Source organism: Nelumbo lutea, chromosome 8, assembly GCF_056320005.1.
Source record: "Nelumbo lutea isolate HS-2025 chromosome 8, American lotus-T2T, whole genome shotgun sequence".
NCBI lineage: Eukaryota > Viridiplantae > Streptophyta > Magnoliopsida > Proteales > Nelumbonaceae > Nelumbo > Nelumbo lutea.
In genome coordinates this window covers 3,934,143-3,955,693 of record NC_142691.1, presented here as the reverse complement: position 1 = coordinate 3,955,693, position 21,551 = coordinate 3,934,143, and the positions used below count along the sequence as shown (strand labels likewise).

The 21,551-nt window shown below is 41.8% G+C and overlaps 1 protein-coding gene across 14 annotated transcripts; it reads left to right on the top strand.

The window, feature by feature from the left end:
- Positions 1 to 756: 756 nt before the first annotated feature.
- On the top strand, positions 757 to 21,253 carry LOC148842254 (uncharacterized). 14 transcript variants are annotated; one of them, XR_016103055.1, is made up of 23 exons: positions 757 to 939; positions 1,025 to 1,105; positions 1,207 to 1,811; positions 1,947 to 2,002; positions 13,447 to 13,507; positions 13,615 to 13,694; positions 13,781 to 13,861; positions 13,963 to 14,585; positions 14,707 to 14,779; positions 14,876 to 15,117; positions 15,226 to 15,305; positions 15,392 to 15,472; positions 15,574 to 16,188; positions 16,324 to 16,379; positions 16,493 to 16,735; positions 16,844 to 16,923; positions 17,010 to 17,055; positions 17,153 to 18,477; positions 18,613 to 18,668; positions 18,783 to 19,221; positions 19,293 to 19,378; positions 20,279 to 20,398; positions 20,504 to 21,253. XR_016103055.1 is itself a non-coding variant. In XM_088957038.1 (22 exons), exons 15-18 carry the CDS (start codon positions 16,528 to 16,530, stop codon positions 17,251 to 17,253), a joined length of 435 nt encoding a protein of 144 aa, XP_088813164.1. In that variant the 5' UTR covers positions 757 to 939; positions 1,025 to 1,105; positions 1,207 to 1,811; positions 1,947 to 2,002; positions 13,447 to 13,507; positions 13,615 to 13,694; positions 13,781 to 13,861; positions 13,963 to 14,585; positions 14,707 to 14,779; positions 14,876 to 15,117; positions 15,226 to 15,305; positions 15,392 to 15,472; positions 15,574 to 16,188; positions 16,324 to 16,379; positions 16,493 to 16,527; the 3' UTR covers positions 17,254 to 17,258; positions 18,271 to 18,477; positions 18,613 to 18,668; positions 18,783 to 19,221; positions 19,293 to 21,253. The 14 variants fall into 14 exon arrangements, 2 of the variants coding, with proteins under 2 accessions (XP_088813164.1, XP_088813163.1); XR_016103053.1 differs by having other exon boundaries at positions 19,293 to 20,087; XR_016103051.1 differs by having other exon boundaries at positions 17,205 to 17,258; positions 18,271 to 18,477; positions 19,293 to 21,253.
- Positions 21,254 to 21,551: the final 298 nt, after the last annotated feature.

Sequence of the window (21,551 nt, the reverse complement as noted above, 5' to 3'; positions counted from 1 at the left end):
GTGTGGGAACAACAACCGAACCAATTATCAATTCTGGTATAAACATGGAACCAGAACCTTTATAATTGGCTTGGTCTGCTCAGGCCCCTCATGCAGACCCGAATCGTTGACAGTCCTTTCAGGAATACAATGGATGAAGGGCTACGGCTGCAGCAAGGTTGGTATCTCTTTTCTTCTCCTTTGGGATCCGCTGCTCTAGGTAATGACCCTTCAACCCAAACTCAATCTTCCATCTTTTTCTATGGTAGCATATGATTCTCTCGTACGATGTTGATTTTGTACTAGCACAGATGAATAAATATCTATAAACGAATTTCGAACTTGTCATTGCAGGTGCGTTATTAGCAGCTCGCGCCGCCTAGTGTGGTTTCAGCAACGACTGCGATCCTGTAAGTCGCCGTTGCTTGTATATGCTAACACTTTTTTCAAATTTGCAATTTCTTTATTGTCGATCATGCCCTTGTAACCTTTCTTGGTTTTCTAAACTCATATGGACATCTTCAGGCATTGGGACTTCTGCTTTATTGCATTCAGCAGATATGATTCAATCTTTTGATCCAGAGATGATGCGAGCCATGGCCTCTCATACGCTGGAGCCCAGAATGTGCCACCATAACCTCCTTCTTCTCTCTCTCTTCACTTCTTGGACTTTTCCTTCCCCACCCATTTCTGACTCAATGTTATTGACAGGTGATCGTCGTGGGAGCGCAAACGGGACTCAGATTTGACAACGGATTCGGAAGTGGCACAGATATTTCCATGCTATAATATGCCAGCAAACCAAGCTTTTATCATTTTTGGAGACATTGTTTTCCTGTTGTGGTGGTTGCAATAACCTCCATGGTTCTGATGTGTTCAGGGACCAGGAATGCAGGAATTGTGGGAGTGCTACGCAACCTTTTACGGCATTACTACGAAAAATCCAATCCGCTCTTCGTTGTAAGCATCTCACTTCTCGCTACATTCAGTGTTCTCTTGTGGTTGTGTGGATTACTAATTCGATTGTGTTATATGTGCACTTTAGGATTGCTCATGGTGCTGCTACTTTGGGGAAGGACTTGTCCAATCTTGTGACTTACCATTCCTTCTGGTTTTCAATAACGATGTGAGTATAAGACAAGCCCATGTTCAATGAACTTGCATTTTCTTTTTGTTCCATTTGATTAGTGACTGATTGTATCTCTCCTCATCTCGCTTTATGTGGAGGCTCGAATGGAAATTGGCTGCTATTGGTGAGAGGGCTATCAACGGATGGGTTCGGGTTTGATCTATGTCAAAGCACTCCCAAACCGATCCTTAACCGGGACAAATATGGAGACCCAAAACCATCCCTCTTAACGTAAAACTTAGTTTATTCAATCACATAGGATACAAACTGAACCGGTTAAACATTAAACCGTTTTTTCTATTTTAACGTTAACGTAGAAATTTAAATTTGATAGTATAGAGTTAATAAAATTGATAGAAAAATTATAAATTATTTATATGTTAGAATGCTGAACACCCCTATGTATGTATTTATTAGATTTGACGCTTTAAACTTATGTTATGATAATGATTATAAGAAGATGTACGAAGTTCCAAAGATGCCTAATAAAATAACCTGTTTTGGGTGTGGGAACAAGAACCAAACCAATTATCAGTTCTGGTAAAACATGGAACCAGAAACTTTATAATTGGCTCCGTCTGATCTGGCCCGTCAAGCCGACCTGCCTCGTTGACAGCTCTTTCAAGAATAAAATGGATGTAGGGCTACGGTAGCGGCGAGGTTGGTATCTCTTTTTCTTCTCCTTTGGGATCCGCTGCTCTAGGTAATGACCCTGCCAACCCATACTCAATCTTCAATCTTTTGCTATGGTAGCATATGATTCTCTCGTAAAATGTTGATTTTGTACTTGCACGGATGAATAAATATCTCTAAACCAATTTCAACCTTGTCATTGCAGATGCATTATTAGAAGCTCGCACCGCCTAGTGTGGTTTCATCAAGGACTGCGATCCTGTAAGCTGTCGTTGCTTGTATATGCTAACACTTTTTTCAAGTTGGCCATTTCTTTATTGTTCATTCTGCCTTGTCATCTTTCTTATTTTCTAGACTCATCTGGACATCATCCTGCATTGGCACTTCTGCCATATTGCATGGTGCGGAGATTATTCGGGCGTTCAATCCAGAGATGTTGCGAGCCTTGGCCTCACATACGCTGAAGCCCAGAATAAGCCACCATAACCTCCTTCCTCTCTATTAACTTTGTTAAGATGTGCCAAATAGGGGTAGTTTAGTCTTCTTCTGTTTATTAAGTAACTTGCTTATATGGCAATGTTATTAGAGTTACTCTGCCCCACACTTAAGTAAGGGCATTTCTGTCTTTGTAATCATTATTATAATCTAATATAGATTAAGGGGGTCGACTGGATGGGTTAACCATCAGATTTTCGACTGACCCTTCTTCTCTTCTTCTTCTTCTTCTTCTTCTTCTTCTTCTTCCTGTTCGGACTACTGTAGCAGCAGTCGAAACATGGTATCAGAGCCATGCTCCTGACCTACGTCAGTTGGTAAAGCACCTCAGCATTGTTCGTGACTCTTCACCTTCGTTTCTGGTCAGCCGATGGAGAGAAATGGTTTGCCCTAGGTCAGAAACATTACAGCTTGTCTCTCTGCTGCACATAACCTTCTTCAACAAGGAAAGTGACTTCAGCAGTGAATGGTTGATTGATATTCTCAAAGGAAGGTCGGTTCTCTCTTCTTCTAGTGTTACTTATATTTCTGGGTAGAAACCCTACAAGAAGCTGTTAGTATTGAGTAGAACCTAGAGAACTAGGTTCATTCTTGCCCTAGGAAGGGTTGTGTGTGCAGTAGCCAAATGGTGTAGGGCTGCTGTAAGTTGTTGAATGGTGTTAGGGCTGCTGTAAGTGGCCGAGTGGTGTAAGGTAGAATGCAGTGACCTTGCCGAATTCCTTATGGTTATGTAATGCCCTCTTAAGTGTGTTAAATAAGTCTGAACTGGGTGCAGCAGATTTGGCTGTGTTGTGGTGCTTGGGTGGTTGTAAGAGGGCCTCTACTTGTGATTAGTGAATGGTTAACTGATGCTTATGTGGGACGTAAGTGTGTGAAGTCAGCAGTAGTGTGAATAAGAACAAGTGTGTGCTTCCACTGTGGTGTTTTGAGGCTGCAATAGGTGCTGAAATATCAAACTGTAAACAACATCAATCAGCTTGTAGCTGAGAAGTAAAGTTAGAGACAACTGTGAAAGAGTACAATAGCAGCAATAGGAGATGGCTACAATGATCAGAAACCTAGTGTAGTAATTTCCTCCGACTACCTAGGGGTACAAATGACCTCAATTAAGCTAAATGGGGAGAACTATGTTCCATGGGCTAAATCAGTGGAAGTTTTTCTCAAGGCAAAGAAGAAAGTAAAGCATGTAAGATATGAGAAGCCACCGGTTGACTCTCTAGGGTTTGACGATTGGGAACAAGAAGATGCTCAAATCATGACTTGGCTGTGGAATAGTATGGAACCCAAAATCAGTGCCAACTTCATGTTCCTTGATACAGCTAAGGATATATGGGAGCATGCTAAGAAGCTATATTCTGAACAAGATAACACAACAAGAGTATATCAGCTGTATCATGAGTACTTTGATTTACAACAAGGAACCAAACACTAGAAGAGTACTATGCCTGCATGAAGAATATAAGGAATAAACACAATGTCTATCATCCCCTTACTCCAGATATTCAAGTTCAGCAACAGCAAAGGGAGCAACTAGATGTTACAAGATTTTTAGTGGGGCTGAAGTTGGAATATGAACCAGTTAGAGCTCAAATATTGGGGGGTTCTACTCTTCCTACACTTGAGGAAGTATTCTCAAGGCTTCGTAGAATTTCTTTGGGTTAGACAGAGAATCCCACACAGTATGATAGATCAACACTTGTGACAGCTAGAGGTGATGGACATAGTACAAGAGGGGGAGGTCATTCCAGAGGGGGCCGTGGCAATTCCATGATTGGTCGGGGTGGCCGTGACTCAGGGGGAGGCCGTGGCAGAGGAAAAAACAACTCTACAAGGAAGTGTACTCATTATGGTAGGGATGGACACACAGTGAATTTCTGTTATGACCTACATGGCCCTCCCTCTAAATGGGCTAATCATGCTGTAGCAGGCGAGGTTGCTATTAGTGACAAAAACTGGTAGACCGAACACCTCCCACATCTACATCTACTTCTAGGAGGGAGATGGTGAGTGTTCCGCGTGATGAGTATGAATGGTTCCTTCAAACTACTTCACAACATACCACTGCCACATATGCCCAATCAGGTATTGTTTGCATGTCATCTAAAACTCCTTCATGGATTATTGACTCTGGAGCCTCAGATCATATCTCCAGGTGTGTTCTCTTCTCTTTCTAAAACCTCCACATCACAAACTGTTACACTTGCCAATGGGTCCTCATCTCCCATCTGTGGTGTTGGTAATGTTGACTTGGCTTCTGTCCCCTTACCATCTGTTTTATATGTACCTAAGTTTCCATTCAATCTTATGTCTGTTAGTAAAATAACCAAAGCTCTTAACTGTTCTGTTACCTTCTTTCCTTCCACTTGTGTTTTTCAGGATCTCAAGATGGGGAAGAAGATTGGTGGGGGGCATGAAGCCGGTGGATTGTATTACCTTGACGGCGGTGGATCTTCAATTGCACTTCAGACTTCCCTTACTCCTCTACAATGGCATTGCCGACTGGGACATCCATCTCTCAAGGTTCTCAAGATGTTGGTTCCATCATTGAGTCAGTTGTCAGTTTTACAATGTGAGTAACGTCAGTTTGGTAAACACTGTCATGTGTTCTTCAGTCCAAGAGTTCAGAGTCGTATGTTGAGTCCTTTTTCTTTGGTTCATTCAGATGTTTGGGGTCCAATCAAAATAGAGTCTTATAATGGGTACAAGTATTTTGTCTCCTTTATTGATGATTGTTCAAGAATGACATGGATTTACTTAATGAAAGAAAGAAGTGAATTATTTTCCATTTTTCAAAAATTCCATGCTGAAATACGCACACAATTTGTTGTTCCAATCAAAGTTCTCCGTTCAGATAATGGTCGTGAATACTTTCTTACTGCATTTCAACAGTATTTAGAACAGCATGGCATTATTCATCAGACCTCGTGTGCTTTCACCCCTCAACAAAATGGGGTGGCTGAACGGAAGAATCGTCATCTTCTTGAAATTGCTCGGTCTATGCTTCACCACATGAATGTTCCTAAACGGTTTTGGAGTGATGCTATACTCACTGCATGTATTCTCATTAATCGGATGCCCTCTTTTATTCTTCATGGTCGGTCCCCCTTCTCCATCTTGTTTCCCACTTTATCTCTGTTTCCATTAACTCCTCGTGTCTTTGGTTGTGTGTGCTTTGTTCATAATCTGAGTCCTGGAATAGACAAGCTAGTTGCACGCTCAATTAAATGTGTCTTCTTCGGCTACTCTCGGACTCAAAAAGGGTACAAGTGTTATAATCCCATTGCCCGAAAGTGCTATGTCTGCCCTGATGTCACCTTTTTTGAGTCTGTCCCCTTCTTCTCCAGTCATGAAGCACCCTTGTCCTCACCCTACATGTTTTCACCACTGAACGACCACCGATCCGACAAGTGTATAAACTTCGAACAACACCGGCCCCTCCTCCTGCTTCTACCTCATCTGCGGATCCTCTCATGGCTCCTATTGCTGAACCTTCAAATCTTAACCTACCCATTGCCTTATAGAAAGGCAAACGTAGTTCTACACTCCATCCCATTTCCAATTTTGTTTCATTATCTCGTCTTTCTACCTTACATCTCACTTTTGTCTTCTATTTCCATACCTAACAATGTTCAAGAATCTCTTAGTTCACTTGGATGGCGGCGGGCAATGGAGGAGGAACTTTCTGCTCTTCAACATACTCAAACATGGGAACTTACTACTCTCCCACCTGGTAAGCATGTTGTGGGCTGTAAATGGGTGTATACTGTGAAATACTTGCCAGATGATAGTGTGGAGCGTCTGAATGCCAGACTTGTTGCTAAAGGTTACTCACAGTTGTATGGTGTGGACTACATGGAGACATTCTCTCCGGTGGCTAAAATTGTTTCCGTTTGTGTCCTAATTTCCTTGGCAGTTATATATGATTGGCCTCTCCTTCAACTTGACATAAAGAATGCCTTCCTCCATGGTGATCTAGTGGAGGAGGTATATATGGAGCAACCACCTGGGTTTGTTGCTTAGGGGGAGGGTGGTAAGGTGTGCAAGCTGAAAAAAGCAATTTATTGGTTGAAGCAATCTCCACGTGCTTGGTTTGGGAAGTTCAGCGAAGTGGTGAAGAGTTTTGGAATGAAGCAATGCCAAGTTGATCACTCAGTGTTCAACTATGACTCAGAAGCTGGGAAGATTTTATTAGTGGTCTATGTGGATGATATTGTCATCACTGGTAGTGATAAATTGGAGATTGGCAAACTAAAGGTAAGTAGAAGATCAAGACTGTAATCAGTCTTGAATCCTAAAAGGTTTTAGGTTTGTAAAACAGAAAAGAAGATGAGAGAAAAGGGAGAGAATAGAAGAGAAGCAAGAGAACACAAGTTGCTGAAAGGAGGGACAGATTCTGACAGATCTGCCGCCGCCACTCTCTTAATATTTATAGGTTTATGTTTAGTACATGATGAAAGGACACATCTGCCCTTGGTACTTACATAATAAAGAAAGTAAATAAAACTGAAATAAATAACAGCTGAATTAGCAAACTGACTCAAACTGACACTACTATAATTGAAACAAATACTGTTGTCCTACGAACACAGTGGGGACCACTACAGTGGGACCCACATCAGTGTTCTCTACACTCCCCCTCAAGTTGGGAGTAGATATCTATCATGCCCAACTTGGATAGGTCTGTCTCTAACTTCTTCCTCAGTACAGCCTTGGTGAGGATATCCGCGAGCTGCATATTGGATGTGGTGTATGGAAGACACACTTCTTGTGATATAACTCTTTCTCGCACAAAATGTCGATCAACTTCGATATGTTTAGTTCTGTCATGCTGCACTGGGTTGTGGGCTATATTAATAGCTGTCTGATTATCACAATACAACATTAAGGGCTTTTCATAGTCAATACCCAACTCTTCAAGTAGTGACCTCAGCCATAAGATTTCAGCCACTCCATTAGCCATTGACCTATATTCCGCTTCAGCACTGGAACGGGAAACAAAACTCTGCTTCTTACTCCTCCAAGAGACAAGGTTACCTCCCACAAGGGCACAATATCCAGAGGTAGACCTTCTGTCATCAACACTTCCAGCCCAATCAGCATCTGTATAGACTTCCACCCTCATGTGATTATTGTTCCTGAGTAATATACCTCTACCCGGGCATCTCTTCAAGTATGCTAATATTCGTTCTGCCACAAGAAGATGAGAAGTTCTAGGGGAGTGCATGTACTGGCTGACAACACTAACTGCATAGCTGATATCCGGCCGAGTGAGATAGAGATATAGAAGCTTTCCAACCAACCGTTGGAACATAACTTTGTCCTCAAGAGGGTCCCCACCCTCTGCACTAATCTTGTGATTTTGTTCAATGGGTGTATCGGTCGGCTTAACACCCAGCTTTCCAGTTTCCGCCAACAGATCTAGAACATATTTTCTCTAAGAGATAAAAATCCCCTGCTTTGACCTAGCAACCTCAATACCCAAAAAATATTGTAGTGCACCAAGATCTTTTACCTCAAACTCTTGATGAAGGAGCTGCTTGAGAGACTCAATCTCATGACTGTCATTTCCTGTCACCAATATCATGTACATATACTGCTAGTAGTGTCAGAGAGGACTCCATCCTTTTGATGAATATGATCTAACTGGGCCTGTACATAACCAAACCTTCCAAGGGCTAATCTGAACCTATCAAACCAGGCTCTAGGTGACTACTTCAAACCATACAATGCCTTGTTCAGTCGGCAAACCTTCTTACCTGTCTCTGTATCATAGAATCCAGGAGGCAACTGCATGTAAACCTCTTCTTGTAAGTCTCCATTCAGAAAGGCATTTTTAACATCCATCTGAAACAGGGGCCAAGAATGATTTGTTGCAAGGGATAACAAAACTCGAATGGTGGTCATCTTGGCTACTGGGGCAAAGGTATCCAAGTAGTCTATACCATAAGTCTGAGTGAATCCCTTTGCAACCAACCGGGCTTTGTATCTTTCAATAGAGCCATCAGCATTATGCTTCACAGTGAATACCCATCTGCATCCCACCAGTTTCTTTCCTTTTGGTGGGTCAACCAGTGTCCAGGTATTATTCTTCAACAGGGCATCCATTTCGACTTGCATTGCATCTTTCCATTCTGGAACTGATAAGGCTTCTTGCACTGTTCTTGGAATAGGGACATCGGCAAAGGAAGTGAGATAGGACCGGTAAGATGGTGATAGACGATCATAGGATAGGAACTGTGAGATGTTGTGAGTTGTAGAAGTGGTGCAATGTCGTTTCCCTTTGCGAATGGCAATAGGGAGATCAAGGTCATCCACAGGAGGGGAAGTGGCAACAGCGAGAGGTATCTCAGTAGGCTCTGGATCTGGAGCCGCAGAAGGAACTAGATCTGGCCGGGACTGTCGAAGACTAGGATCAACCTGCCTGCATCGCCTGTGATAGACTCTCAACTCCGGCTCCCTATGACCACCCTCACCACTACAACCTTCATTACCCAGTGGAATAGGTAAAGGAACAGCCCCACTTCCACTCTCACTGCTCAAAACAGCCCAACTTCCACTCTCACTGCTCTCCCCCTGAGGAGAAACCCTAGGATAGTAGGGTGTCTCCTCAAAGAAGGTGACATCCATAGAGACAAACCGTTTCCCTAAAACCGGATCATAGCAGCAACCCTTTTGAGTTTGTGCATAACCAAGGAAAATGCATTTGGAGGCCTTAGGGTCAAACTTGGAATGATGAAGCCCGAGAAGCTAGACGAAACAGGTACAACCAAAGGTTTTAAGGGGAACAATGAACAACTCCTTGTCTGGGTAAAGAAGGGAAAAGGGGGTTCTCATATCAAGGACCCGGGAAGGAACTCGATTAGTGAGATAAACTATCGTGAGGATAGCATCACCCCAGAAGCGAATAGGTACATTGGAGGTAAACATAATGCTTCTAGCCACCTCCAAGATATGCCTATTCTACTTTTAGGCAACGTCGTTCTGCTGTGGTGTATAAGGGCAAGTGCTCTGGTGAATAACTCCATGGCTACGAAGGTAGGAGGTCAATGGTTGAGCAAAGTATTCATTTGCATTATCAGATCTGAGGACTTTGATTTTAGTTCCAAACTGAGTGAGAATCATTTGATGGAAGTTTTGGGTCAGAGCAGGAACCTCATCCCAAGAATGCATAAGATATACCCAAGAAAACCGGGTATGGTCATCAACAAACAATAGAAAATATCTGTACCCACCCATAGAAGAGATATGATATGGCCCCCAAACATCAGTATGCACAATATCAAAAGGGAAATTACTCCTTTTATTACTTAAAGAATAAGAGGTTCTACAATGTTTGGCAAGCTCACAACTCTCACACCTCAACTCTGATAGCTCAACAGACTCAAATAAAGCAGGAAACAGACTCTTCAAAGACTTAAAAGACAAATGACCCAATCGGTTTGGCATAACCGAACTCACAAACTGGGAAACAAAAGACTTCTTATCCACTAACTCTTCCCGTCGGGTACTCTCCCCAAGCAGATAGATCCCGTTCGTCTCACGGCCAGTTCCAATCACCTTCCTCGTCTCCAAATCCTGAAAAATACATCGGTCAGGGAAAAAGGTTACTGAACAGTTCATGTGTTTGGTAATACTACTAACTGAAAGGAGGTTGGTATCAAGCTTAGGAACATGTAAAACATAAGATAAAGAGATAGTGTCCGATAACTTGATGTCCCCCTTGCCCGAAATGGGAACAAGAGAGCCATCAGCAATGGATACTCTATCTCGGCCAGAGGACAAGTGATAAGAAGTAAACAAAGATGGCAAGCTAGCCATCAGCAATGGATACTCTAACATGGTAAGCTAAGGCTCGAGTACCTGAATGTGCAAATGCAGATGTAGCAGGAGCTGATGGGGACTGGGATGGCTGAGCTGAACTTCCAACTTCCTTTTCCAACTGTATGAGGACAGCCCGAACAGTAGCTAAAGTCTCCAGGGATGTACCTGATGAGGATGTTGAATCAGTGTTCACTGCCATATGAGCATTACCCTTCTTATTTCTCAGTTTTGCTGGGACCAAGTGAGGATGTAGCTTCCAACAAGTATCTTTTGTGTGCTTGGGTTTCTTGCAATGTTCACATACCAGATCCTGTTTATCTTCCTTCTTCCGGTCCCTTTCTGAGTCACCCCCTGGCTTGGGTTTAATAGCTGTCAAGGCTGTGTAAGAAGGCTGAGGCTGCATCATAACTTTCCTCCTGGTCTCTTCACTATGCACCAAGGAGTATGCTTGAGAAAGGATCACACTATCTCTTGTCAATATCTGTTGTTGCACAATGCCATATTCTGAATTCAAACCAGCCAGAAACTCAAATACCCTATTCGTCTCAACTTGTTTTCTGTGAGTTTGTGCATCTTTGGGACTCTCCCACTCAAGGGTCTCCAGATGGTCAATCTCATGCCACAAGGATTTCAAGGTAGAGAAGTAGACAGAAACTGGCTTTTCTCCTTGTTTAAGGCTGTTCACCTCACACTTCAGTTCATAGGCTCTGGCAACATTGAGGGGTTGGGAATAGGTTTCTTTCACAACATCCCATATTTCTTTGGCTGTCTTTGCCCACAAGTAATTTCGGCTGATATGTGGCTGCATGGAATTACACAGCCATGCCATAACTAAATAGTTCTCTTGAACCCACTTGGTGTATATTGGGTCCTCCTTGGAAGGTTCTTTCACATCTCCCAAGAGGTAACCCAGTTTTCCCCTTCCTCTAATAGCCATCATGGCTGATTGTGCCCACTCCAAATGATTTGACCCATCAAATCTCATAGTTGTAATCCGAAACCCGGTTTCAGATACATTACCATAATTGTGGTTTCCAAAACTACTATCTCCCTGCCCTTGAACTCCATCTTTGATCAAGATTCAAACTGTTAGAGCAATTATACCAAAAAACAGAGTCAAGGAAGTAAGTCTAAAAGCTGATCCGAAACTGATCTGATCCGATCAGGAATACCAACACAAAACTGATCTGAAATCAATCGCCTATCAATCTGAGATGTTGTTCTCTGAAACCACTACTACGGGGCCCACTACTGTGAGAGCAAAAATAGGGTTTCAACTGTAGGTTTGAAGAAAATTAGTGATTTGAAATCACTAAAGTGCTCAGCTGCACTCTCCAAGCAGTCCGCACCAGTAGGACTTGTCGTTGGGCACTGTGAAACCCTAAAAACTAATCCCCTTTGAAGAGGGGGTTTGGCCCAACAATCAAACCCTAGACACAAACTTAATCACAGTTCGGCAAGCCAAACCCTAGAGCAAACTTGGACACAGTTCGGCCCCTCTTTCTAGATAGGTCCAACCTATCTCGGCTGATTGCAATCTCTAAACATCAGTAAAGAAACAAACTTACTTACTGATTACCTGCCTTCGTGTACTGTCTTCTAGGGTTACCTGAACCCTAGCCTTCGCTGCCTCTTCTTGGTTACCAACTCTCTGCAGGTTGCGGCAAGTCTTCAACTGCTGCGAACCTCTCCCAGTAATCTCCAAGATTCAGCCGCCGAAAACTTCTTCAAGGCTTCCAGCCCTAGCTAGTTCTCATGTGATCGGCTGGACTAGATACACATGAGAAGCCCTAGATAGGCTCTGATACCAAGTAGAAGATCAAGACTGTAATCAGTCTTGAATCCTAAAAGGTTTTAGGTTTGTAAAACAGAAAAGAAGATGAGAGAAAATGGAGAGAATAGAAGAGAAGCAAGAGAACACAAGTTGCTGAAAGGAGGGACAGATTCTGACAGATCTGTCGCCGCCACTCTCTTAATATTTATAGGTTTATGTTTAGTACATGATGAAAGGACACATCTGCCCTTGGTACTTACATAATAAAGAAAGTAAATAAAACTGAAATAAATAACAGCTGAATCAGCAAACTGACACTACTATAACTGAAACAAATACTGCTGTCCTACGAACACAGTGGGGACCACTGCAGTGGGGCCCACATCAGTGTTCTCTACAAGGTATTTCTGAAAAATCATTTTCAAACAAAGGACCTTGGAACATTAAAGTATTTCTTGGGAATAGAGGTTGCCAGGTCAAAACAAGGTTTGAATCTATGCCAAAGGAAATATGTCCATCTATTGGAAGAAACAGGACAGTTATGTGCAAAACCGGCTGAGACCCCTATGGAACCAAATGTTAAGGTGAGCAGTGATATAGGAGAAGTATTTGAAGATCCTGGAAGGTATAGACGACTAGTGAGAAAGCTGAACTATCTGACTATCACGAGACCCGACATCTCCTTTGTAGTCAGTGTGGTGAGCCAATTCATGCAGAACCCTCGTGTACCTCACTGGGATGCAGTCCTTAGAATTGTGAGTATCTAAAAGGAGCGCCAGGCCGTGGGCTATTGTATAAACCAGGAGGAAAACTTGAAGTAGTTGGGTATACAGATGCAGACTGGGCAAGCTCAGTGAGTGACAGAAGATCTACTATAGGCTATTGCACATTTATGGGAGGAAATCTTGTGACATGGAAGAGTAAAAAACAGACGGTTGTAGCCAGAAGCAGTGTTGAAGCCGAATATAGGGCCATGGCTCACACTACCTGTGAATTAGTGTGGCTGAGGAATCTACTACAAGAAATTGGGTTTCACATGGATAAACCTATGAAATTGTACTGTGACAACCAAGCTGCACTCCATATCTCATCCAATCCTGTCTTTCATGAGAGAACAAAGCACATAGAAGTTGATTGCCACTTTGTGAGAGAGAAGGTTCTTGCCGGAGAGATAAATACAGAACATGTGGGCTCCAATGACCAATGGGCAGATTTGTTTACAAAAGCTCTAAGATCGGGGAAAGTGAACTATCTATGTAACGAGCTGGGATTATATGACATATTCTCCAGCTTGGGGGGGAGTGTTAAAATGTGCTGAATAGGGGTAGTTTAGTCTTCTTCTGTTTATTAAGTAACTTGCTTATGTGGCAGTGTTATTAGAGTTACTCTGCCCCACACTTAAGTAAGGGCATTTCTGTCTTTGTAAACATTATTAGAATCTAATATAGATTAAGGGGGTCGACTGGATGGGTTAACCATCAGATTTTTGACTGACCCTTCTTCTTCTCTTCTTCTTCTTCTTCTTCTTCTTCTTCTTCGGACTACTGTAGCAGCAGTCAAACAAACTTATTGGACTTTTCCTTCCCCACCCATTTCTGACTGAATGTTATTACAGGTGATTGTTGTGGGAGCGCAAACGGGGCTCAAATGTGACAACAGATTTGGAAGTGGCACAGGTATTTCCATGCTATAATATGCCAGCAATCCAAGCTTTATCATTTATGGAGACATTGTTTTCCCGTTGTGGTGGTTGCAATAACCTCCTTGGTTCTGCTGTGTTCAGGGACCAGGAATGCTGGAATTGCGGGAGTGCTGCGCAACCTCTTACGGCATTACTTTGAAAAAGCCAATCCGCTCTTCGTTGTAAGCATCTCACTTCTCCGCTACATTCAGTGTTCTCTTGTGGCTGTGTGGGTTACTAATCCGGTTGTGTTATATGTGCACTTTAGGATTCCTCGTGGTGCTGCTACTTTGGGGAAGGACTTGTCCAATCATGTGACTTACCATTCCTTCCGGCTTTCGATAACGATGTGAGTATAAGACAAGCCCATGTTCAATGAACTTGCGTTTTCTTTTTGTTCCATTTGATTTGTGACTGATTGTATCTCTCCTCATCTCGCTTTATGTGGAGGCTCGAATAGAAGTTGGCTGCCATTGGAGAGAGGGCTGTCAACGGATGGGTTCGGGTCTGATCTAGGTAAAAGCACTCCCAAACCAATCCTGAACCGGGAGAAATTTGTAGACTCAAAACCGTCACTCTTAACGTAAAACTTAGTTTATTCGATCACATAGGATAAGAACTGAACCGATTAAACTTTAAACCGTTTTTTCTATTTTAACGTTAACGTAGAATTTAAAATTTTAAAGTATAGAGTTAATAAAATTGATAAAAAAAATTATAAATTATTTATATGTTAGAATGCTGAACACCCCTATGTATGTATTTGTTAGATTTGACGCTTTAAACTTATGTTATGATAATGATTATAAGAAGATGTACGAAATGCCAAAGATGCCTAACAAAATAAATGGTTTTGGGTATGAACCGGTTTTGGGTGTGGGAACAAGAACCGAGCCAATTATCAATTCTGGTAAAACATGGAACCAGAAACTTTATAATTGGCTCCGTCTGCTCTAGCCCATCAAGCCGACCCGCATCGTTGACAGCCCTTTCAAGAATAAAAAGGATGGAGGGCTACGGTAGCAGCGAAGTTGGTATCTCTTTTTCTTCTCTTTTGGGATCCGCTGCTCTAGGTAATGACCCTTCCAACCCAAACTCAATCTTCAATCTTTTGCTATGGTAGCACATGATTCAGTCGTGCGGTGTTGATGATGAATAAATATCTCTAAACCAATTTCAACCTTGTCATTGCAGGCGCATTATTAGCAGCTCGCACCGCCTAGTGTGGTTTCATCAATGACTACGATCCTGTAAACCGTCGTTGCTTGTATATGCTAACACTTTTTTCAAGTTGGCCATTTCTTTATTGTTCATTCTGCCTTGTCATCTTTCTTATTTTTTAAACTCATCTGGACATCATCAGGCTTTGGCACTTCTGCTATATTGCATGAAGTGGAGATGACTCGGGCGTTCGATCCGGAGATGTTGTGAGCCTTGGCCTCACATACGCTGAAGCCCAGAATAAGCCACCATAACCTCCTTCCTCTCTATTAACTTATTGGACTTTTCCTTCCCCACCCTTTTCTGACTGAATGTTATTACAGGTGATTGTCGTGGGAGCGCAAACAGGGCTCAGATGTGACAACAGATTCAGAAGTGTCACAGGTATTTCCATGCTATAATATGCCAGCAATCCAAGCTTTTATCATTTATGGAGACATTGTTTTCCGGTTGCGGTGGTTGCAATAACCTCCTTGGTTCTGCTGTGTTCAGGGACCAGGAATGCTGGAATTGCGGGAGTGCTGCGCAACCTCTTACGGCATTACTTTGAAAAAGCCAATCCGCTCTTCGTTGTAAGCATCTCACTTCTCCGCTACATTCAGTGTTCTCTTGTGGTTGTGTGGGTTACTAATTCGGTTGTGTTATATGTGCACTTTAGGATTCCTCGTGGTGCTGCTACTTTGGGGAAGGACTTGTCCAATCATGTGACTTACCATTCCTTCCGGCTTTCAATAACGATGTGAGTATAAGACAAGCCCATGTTCAATGAACTTGCGTTTTCTTTTTGTTCCATTTGATTTGTGACTGATTGTATCTCTCCTCATCTCGCTTTATGTGGAGGCTCGATTGGAAGTTGGCTGCCATTGGAGAGAGGGCTGTCAATGGATGGGTTCGGGTCTGATCTAGGTAAAAGCACTCCCAAACCAATCCTGAACCGGGAGAAATTTGTAGACTCAAAACCGTCACTGTTAACATAAAACTTAGTTTATTCAATCACATAGGATAAAAACTGAACCGATTAAACTTTAAACCGTTTTTTCTATTTTAACGTTAACGTAGAATTTAAAGTATAGAGTTAATAAAATTGATAAAAAAAATTATAAATTATTTATATGTTAGAATGCTGAACACCCCTATGTATGTATTTGTTAGATTTGACGCTTTAAACTTATGTTATGATAATGATTATAAGAAGATGTACGAAATGCCAAAGATGCCTAACAAAATAAATGGTTTGGGGTATGAACCGGTTTTGGGTGTGGGAACAAGAACCGAACCAATTATCAACTCTGGTAAAACATGGAACCAGAAACTTTATAATTGGCTCCGTCTGCTCTGGCCCATCAAGCCGACCCGCATCGTTGACAGCCCTTTCAAGAATAAAAAGGATGGAGGGCTACGGTAGCAGCGAGGTTGGTATCTCTTTTTCTTCTCCTTTGGGATCCGCTGCTCTAGGTAATGACCCTTCCAACCCAAACTCAATCTTCAATCTTTTGCTATGGTAGCATATGATTCTCTCGTACAATGTTGATTTTGTACTTGCACAGATGAATAAATATCTCTGAACCAATTTCAAACTTGTCATTGCAGATGCATTATTAAAAGCTTGCACCGCCCAGTGTGGTTTCAGCAATGACTGCGATCCCGTAAGCCGTCGTTGCTTGTTTATGCTAACACTTTTTTCAAGTTGGCCATTTCTTTATTGTTCATTCTGCCTTGTCATCTATCTTATTTTTTAAACTCATCTGGACATCATCAGGCATTGGCACTTCTGCTATATTGCATTGAGCGGAGATGATTCGGGCGTTTGATCCGGAGATGTTGCAAGCCTTGGCCTCACATACGCTGGAGCCCGGAATAAGCCACAATAACCTCCTTCCTCTCTATTCACTTCTTTGGCTTTTCCCTCCCCACCCATTTCTGACGGAATATAATGGACAGGTGGTTGTCGTGGGCGCGCAAACAGGACTCAGACGTGACAACGGATTCAGAAGTGGCACAGGTATGTCCATGCTATAGTATGCCTGTAATCCAAGCTTTTATCATTTTGGGAGACATCGTTTTCCAGTTGCGGTGGTTGCAATAAACTCCTTGGTTCTGATGTGTTCAGGGACCAGGAATGCAGGAATTGCGGGAGTGCTGCGCAACCTCTTACGGCATTACTATAAAGAAGTCAATCCGTTCTTCGTTGTAAGCATCTCACTTCTCCGCTACATTCAGTGTTCTCTTGTGGTTGTGTGGGTTACTAATTCCGCTGTGTTATATGTGCACTTTAGGATTGCTTGACGTGCTGCTACTTTTGGGAAGGACTTGTCCCCACATGTGAGTTACCATTCCTTCCGGCTTTTGATAATGATGTTAGTATAAGACAGGCCCATGTTCAATGAACTTGCATTTTCTTTTTGTTCCATTGGATCAGTGGCTGACTATATCTCACCTCATCTCGCTTTATGTGGTGGCTCGAATGGAAGTTGGTTACCATTGGAGAGAGGCCTGTCAGCGGGTGGGGTTCGGGTCTGATCTAGGTAAAAGCACTCCCATACCAATCCCTAACCGGGACATATACATATACGCAAAACCGTCACTGTTAACGTAAAACTTAGTTTAAACAATCACATTGGATAAAAACCGAACAAATTAAACTTAAAACCGTTTTTTCTATTTAAACGTTAACAAAGAAATTAAATTTTGATAGTATAAAGTTAATAAAATTGATAGAAAAATTATAAATTGTTTATATGTTAGAATGTTGAACATCCCTATGTATGAATTTATCATATTTCACGCTTTAAACTTATGGTATGATAATGATTATAAGATAATATAGGAAATTCTAAAGATGCCTAACAAAATAAATGGATTTGGGTACGAACCAGTTTTGGGGTGTGGGAACAACAACCGAACCAATTATCAATTCTGGTATAAACATGGAACCAGAACCTTTATAGTTGGTTTGGTCTGCTCGGGCCCGTCATGCAGACCGGAATCATTGACAGCCCTTTCAATTCTCCTTTGGGATCCGCTGCTCTAGGTAATGACCCTTCCAACCCATACTCAATCTTCAATCTTTTGCTATGGTAGCATATGATTCTCTCGTACGATGTTGATTTTGTACTTGCACAGATGAATAAACTTATGGCTGCCATTGGAGATAGTGCTGTCAACTGATGGGGTTCAGGTCTGATCTTGGTAAAAGCACTCCCGAACCGATCCTTCATCGGGACAAATATGTAGACCCAAAACCGTCACTCTTATCGTAAAAAGTTTATACAATTACATAGGATAAAAACCGAACCGATTAAACTTAAGACCGTTTTTTCTATTTAAACGTTAACGTAGAATTTAAAATTTGATAGTATAGAGTTAATAAAATTAATAGAAAAATTATAAATTATTTATATATTAGAATGCTGAACACCCCTATGTATGTATTTATTTGATTTGATGCTTTAAACTTATGGTATGATAATGATTATAAGAAAATGTAGGAAATGCTAAAGATGCCTAACAAAGTAAACGGTTTTGGGTATGAACCAGTTTTGGTGTGTGGGAACAAGAACCGAACCAATTATCAATTCTGGTATAAACATGGAACCAGAACCTTTATATTTGGCTCGGTCTGTGCGGGCCCGTCAAGCAGACCCAAATCGCTGACAACCCTTTCAAGAATACAATGGATGTAGGGCTACGGCTGCAGCATGCTTGGTATCTCTTTTTGTTCTCCTTAGGGATCCGCTGCTCTAGGTAATTACCCTTCCAACCCATACTCAATCTTCAATCTTTCACTATGGTAGCATCTGATTCTCTCGTATGATGTTGATTTTGTACTTGAACAGATGAATAAATATCTCTAAACCAATTTCAACCTTGTCTTTGCAGGTGCATTATTAGCAGCTCACACCGCCAACTGTGGTTTCGGCAATGACTGCGATCGCGTAAGCCGCCGTTGCTTGCATATGCTAACACTTTTTGAAGTTTGCCATTTCTTTATTTTCGTTGCTGCCCTTGTAATATTTCTTAATTTTCTAAACTCATCTGCACATGTTCAGGCATTGGCACTTTTGCTATATTGCATTGAGCGGAGATCACTCGGCCATTTGATCTGGTGCATTTGCGAGCCATGGACTCACATACGTTGGAGCCCAGAATTAGCCACAATGACCTCCTTCCTCTCTATTCACTTCTTGGACTTTTCCTTCCCAACACATTTCTAACTAGATATTATTGGCAGAATGACAGGTGATTGCCGTGGGCGCACAAACGGGACTCGGACATGATAACAGATTCGGAAGTGGCACAGGTATGTCCATGCTGTAGTATGCCTGCAATCCAATCTTTTACCATTTTTGGAGACAATGTTTTCCGTTTGTGGTGGCAGCCATATCTTCTTTGGTTCTGGTGTGTTCAGGCACCAAGAATGCAGGAATTGCAGGTGTGCTGCGCAAGCTCTTGCGGCATTACTATAAAACAGTCAATCCGCTCTTCGTTGTAAGCACCACACTTCTCTGCTTCATTCGGTGTTCTCTTGCAGTTGTGTGGGTTACTAATTCGCTGTGCAGTTTACGATTGCTTGAGGTGCTGCTACTTTGGGGAAGGACTTGTCGACTCATGTGACTTACCATTCCTTCTGGCTTTTGATAATGATGTGAGTACAAGACACGCCCATGTTCAATGAACTTGCGTTTTCTTTTTGTTCCGTTGGATCATTGACTGACTGTTTCTCACCTCATCTCACTTTATGTGGTGGCTCGAATGGAAGTTGGCTGCCATTGGAGAGAGGGTTGTCAACGGGTAGGGTTCGGGTCTGATCTAGGTAAAAGCACTCCCAAACCGATCCTGAACCGGGAGAAATTTGTAGACTCAAAACCGTCACTCTTAACGTAAAGCTTAGCTTATACAATCACATAGGATAAAAACCGAACCGATTAAACTTAAAACCGGTTTTTCCATTTAAACGTTATCCCAGAATTTAAATTTTGATAGTATAGATTTATTATAATTAATAGTAAAATTATAAATTATTTATATGTTAAAATGCTGAACACCCCTATATATGTATTTATCAGATTTGATGCTTTAAACTTATGGTATGATAAAGATTATAAGACAATGTAGGAAATGCTAAAGATGTCTAACAAAATAAATGGTTTTGGGGTGTGGGAACTGGAACCGAACCAATTATCAATTCTGGTATAAACATGGAACTAGAACCTTTATAATTGGCTCGATCTGCTCGGGCCCGTTAAGCAGATCCGAATTGTCGACAGTCCTTTCAAGAATACAATGGATGGAGGGCTACAGCTGCAGCAAGGTTGGTATCTGTTTTTCTTCTCCTTTGGGATCCGCTGCTCTAGGTAATGACCCTTCCAACCCATACTCAATTTTCAATCTTTTGCCATGGTAGCATATGATTCTGTCGTACGATGTTGATTTAAAGCAAACATTAACATTCCAGTTGTTGCAAAAGTGGGTATTATGTCTTTTAAATTTGAGTTGTGGATATTGTATTTAGTGGTTATGATCATGAATTGTTTGTTGCTTGTAGGCTTACTGGTGTTGCCACAGAAATCATTCGTACTACAGGAGTCTTCAGAAGGCAGCACTCATTTCTCAATGTAGTTAGAGACGAAGAGTTGCTAGGAGAGAACTCAAGAAGATCAGAGTGGTTTGATCTGATCCTTTAGTGTGGTTTTCCAAGGCCCATAGTTGTAAGGATTCATGCATTTCCAACATACACATAATTGGTAATGATCTGTCCAAATTTTCTCAGGCTGCAAGAGAAACAGGGGCCCTAAATTGAGGTGAAAGACAAGCTAGAGGAGCCAGTGGTTGACTGTAACTCAAGTAATTTAGTCCTTCATGGGATGTAAGAGCCAATTTGAGGATTCAAGAATGGAACCAAGGAAAAGGAAAAAGATTTGGAGGAGGTGGAGGGGTCGGATAGAGGCCAGGAACTTGCCAGAAGGCTGAAAGGAGCTACAGGAACTTTAAACACAGCTAGAAGATGCAGATCTAAGATGGTTAGGAAAAATCGCCAGCAGATAGCAGTGTCAAAGGTTTTTGCAAGGCTAAAAGGTGCTCCATTTGGCATTGGGCATTACAAGGCAGTAAGAAAACATAAAAATGCAGTCAGAAGACAACAAGAAGCTTGCATCCAGGATTCAAAAGAGATTGGGGACTGTTAAGATTAGGATTTGGATTTTCGTTTTGGTTTTGGTTTTTAGCCGGGTGGTGGGTATGGGTGGTTGGGGACTGTTAAGGGCGTATGTTTTTTGGGATATGAAGATCAGAGTTTTTTTTATCTATTTTGTATCATTTATGTGTAGGTTGTAAGAGTTTTGGTGTAAAGGGGTTGGCCATGCATGGGTAGTTTGGGATGGATGGCTGTTTTAATCTTGTTGGGTGTTTTTCTTTTTTTATTTCTTTCTCTTTGGGTGATTACTTATCACCTTTCTTGTATCTTCTTTTTCTTTTAGTAAATTTTTTTAGTTATCTTCAAAAAAAGAAAACTTGCATGGCACTTGCAGTTTGAGGAGCGATTTCGGGTAGAGATGTCTTATCTTTTACTGAAAAAATTAAGGTTTTGTGGCTATGGAGGCTATCCATACAAATGCTATTACAGTAGATTTACAGCATAACTTCCCTTCATTCACTTACAGACTGATCTGGAGGAGGCAAAAGCCCTTGAAATTTCCAAGCTAAATGATGTATTGAATGTTGTGCAAATACAAGTAGAAGTGGCAAATGCCAAGGTTATCAAAGAACGTGAGGTGGCTCGGAAAGCTATTGAAGAAGCACCTCCAGTTACTAAGGAAATT